The sequence below is a fragment of the Anolis carolinensis genome, chromosome 6, assembly GCF_035594765.1.
Source record: "Anolis carolinensis isolate JA03-04 chromosome 6, rAnoCar3.1.pri, whole genome shotgun sequence".
Taxonomy (NCBI): Eukaryota; Metazoa; Chordata; class Lepidosauria; order Squamata; family Dactyloidae; genus Anolis; species Anolis carolinensis.
In genome coordinates, this window is record NC_085846.1 from 40,653,636 (window position 1) to 40,666,172 (window position 12,537).

The 12,537-nt window shown below is 40.1% G+C and overlaps 1 protein-coding gene across 1 annotated transcript in view; it reads left to right on the plus strand.

Annotated features, from left to right (window-relative positions):
* mrc2 (mannose receptor C type 2) overlaps nucleotides 1–12,537 on the plus strand; it is a 73,988-nt gene that overhangs the window by 15,603 nt on the left and 45,848 nt on the right. Inside the window, exons 3-9 of the mRNA XM_062958212.1 lie at nucleotides 768–941; nucleotides 2,018–2,182; nucleotides 2,634–2,747; nucleotides 4,740–4,883; nucleotides 5,969–6,151; nucleotides 6,750–6,904; nucleotides 11,105–11,212. Of these exons, the coding sequence (XP_062814282.1) occupies nucleotides 768–941; nucleotides 2,018–2,182; nucleotides 2,634–2,747; nucleotides 4,740–4,883; nucleotides 5,969–6,151; nucleotides 6,750–6,904; nucleotides 11,105–11,212 (1,043 nt within the window). The remainder of the gene's footprint in view (nucleotides 1–767; nucleotides 942–2,017; nucleotides 2,183–2,633; nucleotides 2,748–4,739; nucleotides 4,884–5,968; nucleotides 6,152–6,749; nucleotides 6,905–11,104; nucleotides 11,213–12,537) is intronic.

Consider the following 12,537-nt stretch of genomic DNA (forward strand, 5'->3'; position numbering starts at 1 on the left):
CAACCCATATATTGTAGTAAAAGAGCATGATTTTCTTTTTAAAACGAAACCTGGCTAAAAGAGCAGTTTGCACAGAAGAACTGAGCTGCATATCAGAATGCATATTGATTAAAAGGTATCCTCCAAAACCTGTTGAGTAGAGCTTTTCCAGTATTTCACTATTTCTATTATTGCCACCGTAAAGGGCTACAATGGGGGGGGGGGGGGGGGAGACATACATTTTTCATACACTGCCCAAGATCTGTTTGGCTGCTGAATATTGAGAAGTTTATTTTAGTGCACAAGTCTACTTTTATGATTTTGCTGGGCAGCTGGTGTAATTACCTTCAAGCTTTTCAGTTTGCACCCTATCCTTAACAAACAGTCATGTGCAGCCCATATTGTCCTTCCCTGATGCAGAATTTAATGTTTAGTTTATTAATGCAGAGTGTGCATAGTTCTACTGCATGTGGAAGAAATTTCATCATGTGCTCAGTGGAGCAATCTTCCAGCTGTAATGTGTGTTGGATTAACTTGAGGTCAGGCATGGTATGCGGAGGACATATTTGGCCAAAGGAATTGAAAAGGGCTCACTGAATTTTATGGAGGACCATAGATAAGCATTTGGAAAGAGGGTTTTTGTACAGAATGGCTGTGGATTCTGGAAATTGTGGTCCAAAAGATGTTTTTTTCCAAGCTCTGAGTGTAGATAGCAGAGATATTTCATCGAATTATACTATTTTGGGAGGGCCGGTATTACATCATGATTTTTTTCTCCTCCACTCCAGAAATTTACACCATCCAAGGCAATTCCCATGGGAAGCCCTGCACCATCCCTTTCAAGTATGATAATCAGTGGTTCTATGATTGCACCAGCATGGGTCGTGGAGACGGTCATCTCTGGTGTGCCACTACACAGGACTATGGCAAAGATGAACGATGGGGATTCTGTCCTATTAAGAGTAAGCTCCATTTTGTATGAAACTGGGCCATGTGTAATGTTGAGTTTCTGAGTTTAACCCTTGAAGTGTCCATATTATTCTCCAAGCCTCTTTGCTCTCCTTTTCCATGCCTTTATCTTATGTCCTCTGCTAACATTTCAAGATACAACAATATCAGCATCACCACCCCTTCAGGCCCCTTCCCCTTCCTTCCTACCTTTTCCCCTATTTCCATCCAGTATTGCACAAAGTTATGTTGGGGTCTTCTCTAGCCAGCTTGATCTTCTTCAAACAGGAGATGTACTGTTTTATTCTTTTCCGTGATGGATTCTTCACCCAAAGTAGCTAAAATATTGTTAAACATTCCATGCAAACACAGCTGTTCATTTATTGGGAAAAGGGGTTAAATCTCTTACCCTACAATGCAGATAAGATACACATGAAATACCATGCAGGTCTAATAGAGTGGAAGCACTTGTATAGAATGACATTTTGACAGAGTGGCATTAAGCAGTTTACTTGTAACAGATAGTATGCCATATATTAAATATATTAATTCAGAGTAGGTTACATATTTCATTGTGCTAGCTTATATAAAGACTGCATTCCCCAACCCGTGAGTGCTTTGTTTGAATCATTTGTGTGAAACAAATGTTTGTCTATATAAAAACTCTGCTGCCCACATTAAGTTATGTTTATCTCCTTTGTTCCCAGTCTACCTTACACCCCCTTTTCTCTCACCCAAGATCTTACCCTTCACCTCAGTTACATAATACAAAAGCTGGGAAATGATCCCAATCCTTTGCTCTTGACTATTATTACATGTTCATCAAAGTGGCCAGGTCTTTTTTGTCACTTTTTCCTTGCAGACCCTTGCTCACAGGGTGACTGTTGATGCATTAGAGCAGTGGTTCTCAACTTATGGGCCCCCAGGTGTTTTGGCCTGCAACACCCAGAAATCCCAGCCAGTTTATCAGCTGTTAGGATTTCTGGGAGCTGAAGGCCAAAACATCTGGGGGCCCACAGGTTGAGAACCACTGCATTAGTATTGGGTCTATTAATTTGCAGTAACTTCTTTTCATGACCTCTCTACTTAGGTAATGACTGTGATACATTCTGGGACCGAGACCAGCTTACTAGTAGCTGTTACCAGTTCAACTTTCAGTCCACCCTTTCTTGGCAGGAAGCTGGGAAGAGCTGCGAGCAGCAAGGGGCCAACTTGCTTAGCATCACTGAGATCCACGAGCAAACTTACATCAATGGTGAGCAATGGGTTCCTTATCTCTGTTGGTAAAAATAGCCAGGAAGTTTATTTTGCTCAATACAGCTGTCTTGTCTGTGTCTGCTGACAAATGCTGTTTGAGTAATCCTGTTTTCCTTGATCTGCTTCAGTGGCTGGAAACTAGGTTTGTTCAGGTGTCACAATGAGTTGTTGGAGAATGGGTAAATTCTGTAAAGGGTTTGTATGTTTTGTAAGAGAAAGAGAAGCAAATATTGGGGGTGAGTGTATTACTCAAGAGAAAAGGTATTTGGAGAAGGCTAGACTGCACTGAATTGATATCAGGAGAGAGTCTTATAGCCAGTTTTGGTGTGGTAGGTGGATGGAGAGAAAAAGACCTGGATGCTTGTTTGGGACCAGAGGGTGAAGGCATTACTAGGCATGCTTTATGACGGAGGGACTAACACTTTGACATTCTCCTCTGTCTACTCCAGGGCTGCTAACAGGATATGGATCAACCCTTTGGATTGGTCTTAATGATTTGGATCTCAATGGAGGCTGGCAGTGGTCAGACAACTCACCCTTGAAGTACCTTAACTGGGAAAGTGGTAAGGCAGATGCAAATGTAGTTGATGCCATCTCAGTGAATTACACTATGTAACACAATTTTTGTTCCTGGTTACAAATGTCATTTCCCAATTGGTTCTATCATAAAAACAGGGGGAAAGTCTATTCAAGTGCAAATAACTTTGTTATTATGGGATATCCTGCGGCATATTTTGCTGTAGTTTTTCAATGAATATAGTATCGAATCTTAACCAATTCAGCATAGTTTGTGGCAGCCACAAAACAAGGTTTCTAGAGTATAACTACTTTCAAAGTAAGTACCACACAGTTAGACAGGAATAACATTTTCAAACCAGGAACAGAAAAATTTTCAAATTTTGTTACATAGTGTTATCAACATTATCTTCTTGTAACTTCAGGCTGTTGTCATATGTCATTTACGTATTTTATAGTCTCCCTTGCATCAAAATATTTTGAGAGAGACAGGTACGGGATGGATAGATAGTTAGATAGATAGTAAGATAAATAGATCCGTGTCTCATAAGTAGTTAATGAATAAAGCTGAGTATGTCCTATAAAGCTAAGTGGACATTTGGATCCAGGGAGTTCTAAAATAGTATAATATAAACACACACATCCATATCTCTGACTTTACTATGTCTGGCTTCATCCTAAGGGTATAGAAAGATTTCTTGAGGACTAATACAAAACAATTTTTCTTCCTGACTTCAACATTTGTCTGATAGAGGTACTTGCCAGGAACTCAAACTGACTTAACCATTAGCCTGCCCTGTTTTGCCTCCTTACTTTATGATTTGTGATCAGTTTAGCAATCCTTCTTTGTTTTATTCAGAGTGGTAGAAATGCTTCTTGACTTATTTGCAGAACACTTTTGGATGCTCAGGTGGGTCATCATAACCGCCATCCAGTCAATGCCACCCACATCTCATTGCTCTGTACATTTGCAGAAATTCTCTCTGGTCCCTAAGAAAGGGTGGAGCTAAACTTCTGGAACCATTTGCAAATAATCATTAACTGTAAATGATACATTTGTGTTTCTCCTTCCCCTTTTTTGCTGGATAATCAGTTCAGAATTACATTCCAATTAATAATGGATAAATCCCTTGCTATTACTTAACACCAATTTGACCAAGTTACCTAACTAAATTATGATTGCCATAATTGGGATGAAACTGATTCAGATTTTCACTCTAATATGGTCTGGTTTTAATATTAATTGTTGTTTAGAAGTATTCAGTGACATCAATGTGATAAGAGTATCTCCAGAACTGAATTGACTATTCATTTATTATTTGGAGAACAGGATTTTTTTTACACAAAAAAGGAGAATATGTTTTAACACGTGATACCATGTTTGAGGATGATGGTGGTATCTTTTTTGAGAATGCTAAGTTTTACAATTCTGGGATGGTTTTCCATATCTGAGCAATGATATGATGTTGGGTCCATCATTTATGAACAATTGCTTCTCCATCATATATGACCCAGGAACAGTAGAAATTCTGCTTTTTGAATTAGCAAAAGCTGTAGAGCCTGCCCTGTTCCTTTTTTCATGAAATTTCTTGTTGTTGTTCTGTACCCTTAAGTAAATGCTGACTTATGGCAACACCATCATAGCATTTGTGACAAAATATATTCAGAGAAGCTTTGCTATTGCTTTCCTTTGAGGCTGAGAGAGTGTGACCATGGTTGAGGGTGTGTCAGTTTCCACGACTTGGGACAATTTTGTAAATACTCCAACCTCAAGATGGCTTCTATCTGGATTTTATTGCCTGTATTGAACCTCCCTGAGCTCTCAGCATCCTAGTCTAATATTGAAACCACTACACCATGCTGGCTATCATGAGAATACCACCTCTGTATGTCAACACCATATAGAACAGAAATCTAGAACTGACTTTCAAATATACTTTGTGTTCTTAAGTGTTATTTGCCTGTTTCCATTCTAAGGAAGTGCTTTTCTCTTTAAATAAGAATGGTTTCAAGCATGGATAATCTTTCTATATTTATAGATCAGCCTGACAACCCCAATGAGGAAAACTGTGGGGTGATTCGGACAGAGTCGTCAGGAGGATGGCAGAACCGGGACTGCAGCATGGCTTTGCCCTACATCTGCAAGAAGAAACCTAACGCCACCTTAAATACATACTCAGTAGGTGCGTAGTTTGGAGGAAGGCAGTAGCTGGGTAGTTTAAATTAACTACTACATGCTTGTGTTTTCTCAACACCTAATAAACATGGCCTGAGCTGGTGGGAAGTCATGGAGTGTTTGCTAACATTTTGACTGGTCAAAGTGGAAGTGTCAGAAATAGAATGCAGAAAAGTGCTCAGATTGAGAAAATAATGTGTGGTTTTTGTGGGCAGGCAAAGTCTCCGAGGTCTAGAAAGCTGAATGTAAAGACTGAGTCGTGAGTAAAACAAAGGACATAGGCAAAGTGGACTGATCAGTTTGGATCCTGTGGAAAGGTACCCTTGAAACGCCTAAAGGGAAAAGGAAAAAGAGTTAAAAGAATGAGGTGGAAAACCTCACACTAAGTATAGGGACTGAAGTATGTTGCGTTGGTGGAAAGGAAATGGACCAGGCAGGTTTTTTTTTTTTTTGTGGTTAAGAGGCAGTCAGTTCAGGGGGGTCAGTGACAAGAAAGAGGCTAAAAGCAGAACTTTACACATAATGAAAGAAAGTTCTGGATGTAGATATCAGTGATATTATCAACCTCTCTAATATGAAGAGGTTGATAGGACTTATGCAACACGTAGTTTGCCCTCTTAATGGCAGAGCTTGGAGACATTTATTTTGTTTGTACTACAACACCCAGAATCCCCTAGCCTACACAGCTATTGATCATGCTGCCTAGGGATTCTGGGAGTTGTATTTTTAAAAAATAAGCTTTGATGTGATCCTGTGAGATTTTGAGAAGCTTGCAGATGAGACTTATATTGTGCTATACCTTATTTCTAGACTTTTACAGGAAGTCCAAATTTACTCTCTTGTGTTTTTGTAACACTGCTTCCGTGTTGTGTGTGTTTTTTTTGTTACTGGGAAAAATGTCTGTTAAGGAAAGAAGGATGGAATTGTTTCATTTGATTCACAAACCTAGGAACTGCCTGTCTGGAAGCACTCCTGCTCTCTAGTTTGTCAGTTTTGGTGGTCAGCTCAACAATTGAAGAGCTTGAAATTAAATAAGCCACATAATAGTTCCAAATGCTGATTGACAATACCTCATGATCCCAATCTCCATAGAGACTGAGTTGAAGGTGGACTGTGATCCGAGCTGGCAACCCTTCCAGACTAACTGCTACCGCTTGATCAGTGAAAAGAAAAGCTGGCTGGATGCTAAGAAAACTTGTTTGCGGAGTGAAGGTGACCTGGTGAGCATCCACACCCTTTCTGAATTGGAGTTTGTTACCAAGCAGATCAAGCAAGGTAAGCGGCCATCAAATTCAATACATAGGGAGGTATTGTCTTGTATGTAACTGTGTTTTCTTGTGATTATATTTTCAGACGAAACATGGAAAAGCTCTAAAGTACAGTTGCCTCTCCATATTTGTGGATTTGATTATTCACAGATTTCATTGATATGGTTTCTCTAGTAATCAGTGATCAACTTCCTGTGGAAGTTACCCATAGAGTCACACTAAAGAAACTAGAGATTTCTAGAGAGATATTTTCTCAGGTTACAAAAAAATCTGAGTATCTCAGATTAAAATAAACTCTGAAACAGGATACATTATGCAAACATTTATTCAGTACTTTAAAAACAAATCCATTTTTTCAAAAAAAAAAAAAGTTAAACAGAATGGATTAAGAAAATCTATGCTGGAATTGATATAAGTACAAGAGAAAACCGGGGGGCAGCTGCTTGAAGAACTATATCTTGTACTGTAGCATGTATGTCTACTGTAAGGTTATAGTCCTAATAGAAGATACCAAGAATGCAGCTTTCTGTTCAAATGCTCACAAAGTGGAGGGGATACAAATGAACTGGAATTGTTAATTTTTTCTAAATGCCTGGTTTTGGCAGATGTAGAAGAACTTTGGATTGGCCTGAATGATCTGAGGCTACAGATGAATTTTGAGTGGTCAGACGGCACACCAGTGCAGTTCACATTCTGGCACCCCTTCGAGCCCAACAATTTCCGAGACAGCCTGGAGGACTGTGTGACTATCTGGGGACCGGTATGTGAAGAGTGGAAGGGAATTTCTCATGGGAAGCTGATACTGTTCTCAGGGTCCTGTTCTTATTTGCTGTGCAAAGGATTAATTGATGGATGGAATTAGCTAACTAAATATTTGCTTGCATATTAAAATGTGACTCTTCATTGAAATGACAGTGGACAAAATCACTAGTTCTTGGAATCTTAAGCTCTACCATTATACATATTTCCCTCTTTTTTGGAACACATTTTATGTAAAAGAAGTATAGATTCAGTTAGTGCTCAGTTTCACACCATTCCTCTTTTGTATCTTGAACTGCCAGATTCATTGATAGACACTGCAATCGTTTTTATTTTTGTGTATTACTTTAGTATGTCATAGTTTTTTTTAAGTACAATAGCAGACAAAAGAAAATATTGAAGACTCGTCTGTTGGAAAGTGAGGAAGAGAATTCAGATAGGAGTGGAGGGGCAGCCAAGGTAAATGTAAGCATGGGAAGAGAAGGGATACATTTACAGTAGAGTCTCACTTATCCAACATAAACGGGCCAGCAGAATGTTGGATAAGCGAATATGTTGGATAATAAGGAGAGATTAAGGAAAAGCCCATTAAACATCCAATTAGGTTATGATTTTACAAATTAAGCACCAAAACATCATGTTATGCAACAAATTTGACAGAAAAAGTAGTTCGGTATGAAATAATGCTATGTAGTAATTACTGTATTTGCAAATTCAGCACCGAAATATCATGATTTATTGAAAACATCGACTACAAAAATGCGTTGGATAATCCAGAATGTTGGATAAGCAAGTGTTGGATAAGTGAGACTCTATTGTAATTGCATCTGTAGACTTAGACTGCACCAACACTGTAGAAATAGTGTAGTTTGACACTACTTTTGACTGCCATGTTTCAATGCTGTGGAACCATGAGACCTGCAGTTTTGCAAGATCTTTGGCCTTGTTTGCCAAATAGTACTAGTGCCTCATCAAACTGTAAATCAAGGGATTCCATAGCATTGAGCCATGACAGATGTTTAAGCTATTATCTCCAACCTCCTAATAATTTTGGTTGAAGTCCTATTGATCAGATTCACCATGCTTTTGCCAAAAACATTATTTACGGTCTTCGTAACATCTAACCCAGCTTTAGCTAGTAGTCTTTCATCTGAGAAATTGAGTCTGTAGTCCTAAAAGCCAAACCTCTCCCGTCAGCACTATCTGCATAGCTAGCAATTCACCTGCAGTAGTCCTTCCTGTCCTTGTGAACTTTTATCTTTCATTAGTAAAACTGGCTAGGCTACCTGGTGTATGATGGATATAATTTTTATAGATTGTGTTGCTGATTCTCAGGAGACTCCTTCAGTGTAGGTTTGTGGTTGTGTTGCTGTGTGGGTTCTTTAGTTTTTGGTATGTGTGGCCCGGCTCCAGAGCCAGTCAGAGACAGGTTAAAAACAACAAGAAAAATGGATTTATTGAACACAGTAGGAACCATAGGTAGTTCTTTTTGAATTCCAGAAGTGTCTCTGTGTCAGCTCAACCCTTTCTCATTTCCAATTTCCAACTGTACTGTGTGAAGCTCACATCCTGAGACTGCCTTCTGCCTCAGGCAAGATTCTGCTCTTTGATAGATTTTGTTTCCCTGCAGTCCCCATTTCACAGCCTCCTGATCTATGATTGCCTGGAAGCTCAGTCTGCCTGGTGCCTCCTTCACACTGTATTTCTAAACTCTTTGAGTTCCTGCCCAGGGCTTCATAGTCCAAGGTGATTTGCTCAAAGGGTTTTTGGGTTTTTGTTTTTGTTTTGTTTTTTGCAGTGCCATTGGTGCCTGCGTGAATCAGAATAAAGGGGCACTGCTCTAGGTTGTTGATGGATTTCAGCAACTTGTGACATCTAGATATACACACCAGGAAGACATTTCCTTATTTAACTTGTTTGGCTGGCACAGAGTTCCCATTGTACCACTGAACAATGAGTTCACAAGTACCAGCATCTTCCTTTTCTTCTTGCTGTGTAAAATTGGCTCCTTTCTTTGGCATGCAGAGTCGCTTGCTGCTGGTCTCCTGTTTGCATCTCTTCACTACTGTTATCCTCAAGAAGATGTAGGAAATAATTGCTTAGTTTGCATATTAATTGATAGGTCATTATTTTTGTATATCATTTATTGTACTTGTTCGTTGTGTTGTAAGCTGCCCCGAGTCCCTCCAGGGAGAGGAGGCGGGGTATAAATAAAGCTCATTATTATTATTATTAGTTGGAGCAGTTCCATATCACTTGTTCATAGTTTGCTTTTGGTGGTGACTACCCCTTACGGTGGTGCTCTGTCAGTGTTGTAGTGTTGCAGTGTCCTCTTCATTGGTGGTTTCTTTGCTGTTGGCTCGGAGTCGGTAGGATCTATTCTCCCACCATTTTGCCAAGGAAGTCCTCACATTATCTGATGCATTAAAGAATCTTACCATGTAGCTACAGTCCATTGACCTTCTCTTCTAAGAGAGCTGCCAACTTGCGCTTGTTGCAAGCTTAGTCAGTGAGGTTCTCTGGCAAGAAGTCAAACATTGTACACGTATTGTAGCAGACAACAACAGATCCTTCTTCCTCCATCACTACAGTTAGTTCTACACCCCCTTTAAACTGTAATAACTTACTGGTGTGATTGCTGCAGACCCACAAAGTCTGAGTCCCATAGGATGAGGCAGCAGTTGTATATACCGTGTTTTCCCCAAAATAAGACATCCCCCGAAAATAAGACCTAGGAGAAGGGAGCCGCCACCGCCGAGGAAGGCGCATGTGGCGTGAAGGAGAAGGAGGGAAAGGCGTGCACCTTCCTCAGTGAAGGAGGAGGGAGCCGCCGCCGTCGTCAAGGGAGGAACCTTTACCTATCATTGATTTGAACACCACTACTGCAAAATTCAGTGACATAAAGATCTGTTGTGGATGTGCAGGTGTTCACAGAAATTCTGAGACCCAGTGCAATGTTTGAGACACAAATATCACATTTCTCTAGTAGTGTCCAGACATGATAAAATAAGACATCCCCTGAAAATAAGACCTAGGACATCTTTGGGAGCAGAAATTAATATAAGACACTGCCTTATTTTTGGGGAAACAGGGTAGCTGGTAGCTTCTAGCTCTGCACCCCCCCCCCCAAAAAAAAACAAGTAGTGACTCATCCAAAGCCCCATCCGTTTAGACCACTGGTTCCCAGGTTTTGGTCCTCCAGGTGTTTAGGACTTTAACCCCCAGAAGCCCCAAACAGCTTGGACAAATGTCAGGAATTCTGGGAGCTGAAATCCCCAACACCTGAAGGACCAAAGGTTATAAACCACTGCTATAGTATGGCCAAAACAAACAAACAAACAACATCCTTTTTTAAAAGTCAGGGATGACCTCCAAAACACAGTTCACTTTCTGTTCTCCCCTTCAATACTTTGTTTATTAAAGCTTTCCTTTCATGCAACAAGGATAAATTGATTCTGAATAAACTCTAACTCATTTTTCTTAATTAACATCTCCCTCAAAATGGCATCTCAGGCTACCTGAGCTCTGGGTTATAGTAGATCTTTTGGGTGGATATTTCCCTAACGGGAAAAAATAACATGTCCCAGACATATGTAATGGCAGAAGCATGGCAAAAAGTCTTCCATTGGGAAAAGGTGGACTGATTGTAGAGGGGCAGTAGAAAGTGCAGTAAACGAGAGAGTGAAGACTAAATTGCTGTGGACTTAAGTGTGGCAAGTACTTTGAATCAACTAGATTCAAACACATTTTGAATCAATTAGATAATCAGTTGACTCCAGGGTTGCCAGGTCAGGACTGTCACAGGCCTTGAGATTTCAAGGCCAAAACTTCAAATTTGGGTTTGGCTCCTCACAATGTCACAGGAGGCAAGCCCTGGCAATAGTACAAAAAGCAGCCCTTGTTGAGGCCATTAAGCATGAATCACAGTGGGAATGTGTCATTCAAATAAAAACCACAAAGCCTAAAAAATGAGAGAGATGGTGGGACAGACATGTTTTTGAAGGCTGCACTCTCTGCTTGAGATTCCTCCTAATCCTAAGAACTGGAGAAGATGGGCCAGACTGAGATCTGGGAACCCTAGTTGATGTAGCAGGAATGTAGGCCAGTGAAGGTATACCATACATAGTTGGAGTATTTTGAAATCATCACTTATTGTGCATATGCCTTTCCTTAAACTGGAATGTTTCTGCTTTCCATCCAGGAAGGGAGATGGAATGACAGCCCCTGCAACCAGACACTGCCTTCTGTCTGTAAGAAGCGAGGTCGTGTCAGTCAAGGGAGAGAAGACGAGGACCATGGCTGCAGAAAGGTAACAAAGCCTTTCATTTTACATCCAAAACTCAGGACAAAATGTGGTGGAAAGTGGAAAGGAGGGTGTGTTTTGTGTTTCAAGGGCTACCTGATGGATTCTTACATCATGGCCTCTCCCACCCACTTGGCAATGGATATAAATCTTTTCAGGCATTACTTGGTAAATAGTATTTGCAAACAAAGGGATGGAGGGGAAAAAACAAGGTGCATGTAAAATTTGTTAAATATAAAAGCAAGCAATATGTTCTCTGCCCTTTTAAAATGAGCCATTGCCCTTTAGAAGATAGTGCATGGCTGTGTGATGCCTGTGCAGGTGTGCAGCATCCGAGTTCTCCTTTCCCCTTGCAGCCCAAATGTGCCACATCCAAGGAACATCTCTTGTCCACCTTATCAATGCCAAGATCTCTCCACCTCTGCACCAAGAATGCCAGAGAATAAGAAGGGGGCACATTCATTTTTTGGCATATTTCAGGCTTTTAAATAGTGAAATGTTGAGAGATATTAGAGATCTGTGAAGGTTACTTGAATGTTTTTTTCCGAGATTAAGTATTGAATTCTCTGTAGAGGAGAGGAAGGCTGCTTTGCTCTTTTCCAGAGAAGAAAAGTGGCCACAGTTGGTTAGAATTTGATTGTTTGTTTAGACACCTCTTAAATGAAATTTATTACACAGCTTTGAGGATGAGGATTTTTAAGGCCTGGTTGCTAAAACTTGGCTTAGTGGTTGTGGGATTTCGACAGAAGAGTGATGGAAATCATTGTGATTGTGGTTTGGCCAAGCAGCCTCTGAATTACTTCTCCTAAGTGGAAGGTAGTATTTTGGTGTGGCTACTAGTTTAAAATCCATCACAGTTCTAATTACAAAATGTGTCAATTTCTCAGTCATCACCAATGCTGTCTGAAACCTTACTTGAGTGACTTTGTTACTTCGCTGTGTTCCTCATTATATCCCTGCATATTTGCTACTCTCCCATTCTGTTGTATAGTTTTGTGCATTTTTAAAAAACAGTCCAAAATGATTTGGTCAAGGAGCCAGAGCTTTGAAAATTTTGAACTCACTGGTTGTGTTTACTGAGGTATTACAGGGTCTGTGGTCCAAAAAGCTTAGTTTTGAACGATGTTGCTTTTCCCATCTGGAGTCTCAATCATGCATATTATGCATAGTGTTGTTCACATTGCCAGTGTTCCATCCAAAGGAAAATCCCAAAGCTCCCCTCCTTTAAAAAAAAATCCTTCTTCCATCTCAGATACTCATTTCCTCTGTTCCCAACCCTTGGGGCAAACAACCATTCTTGAATTAATATAACATACTGATTTCTGAATCTA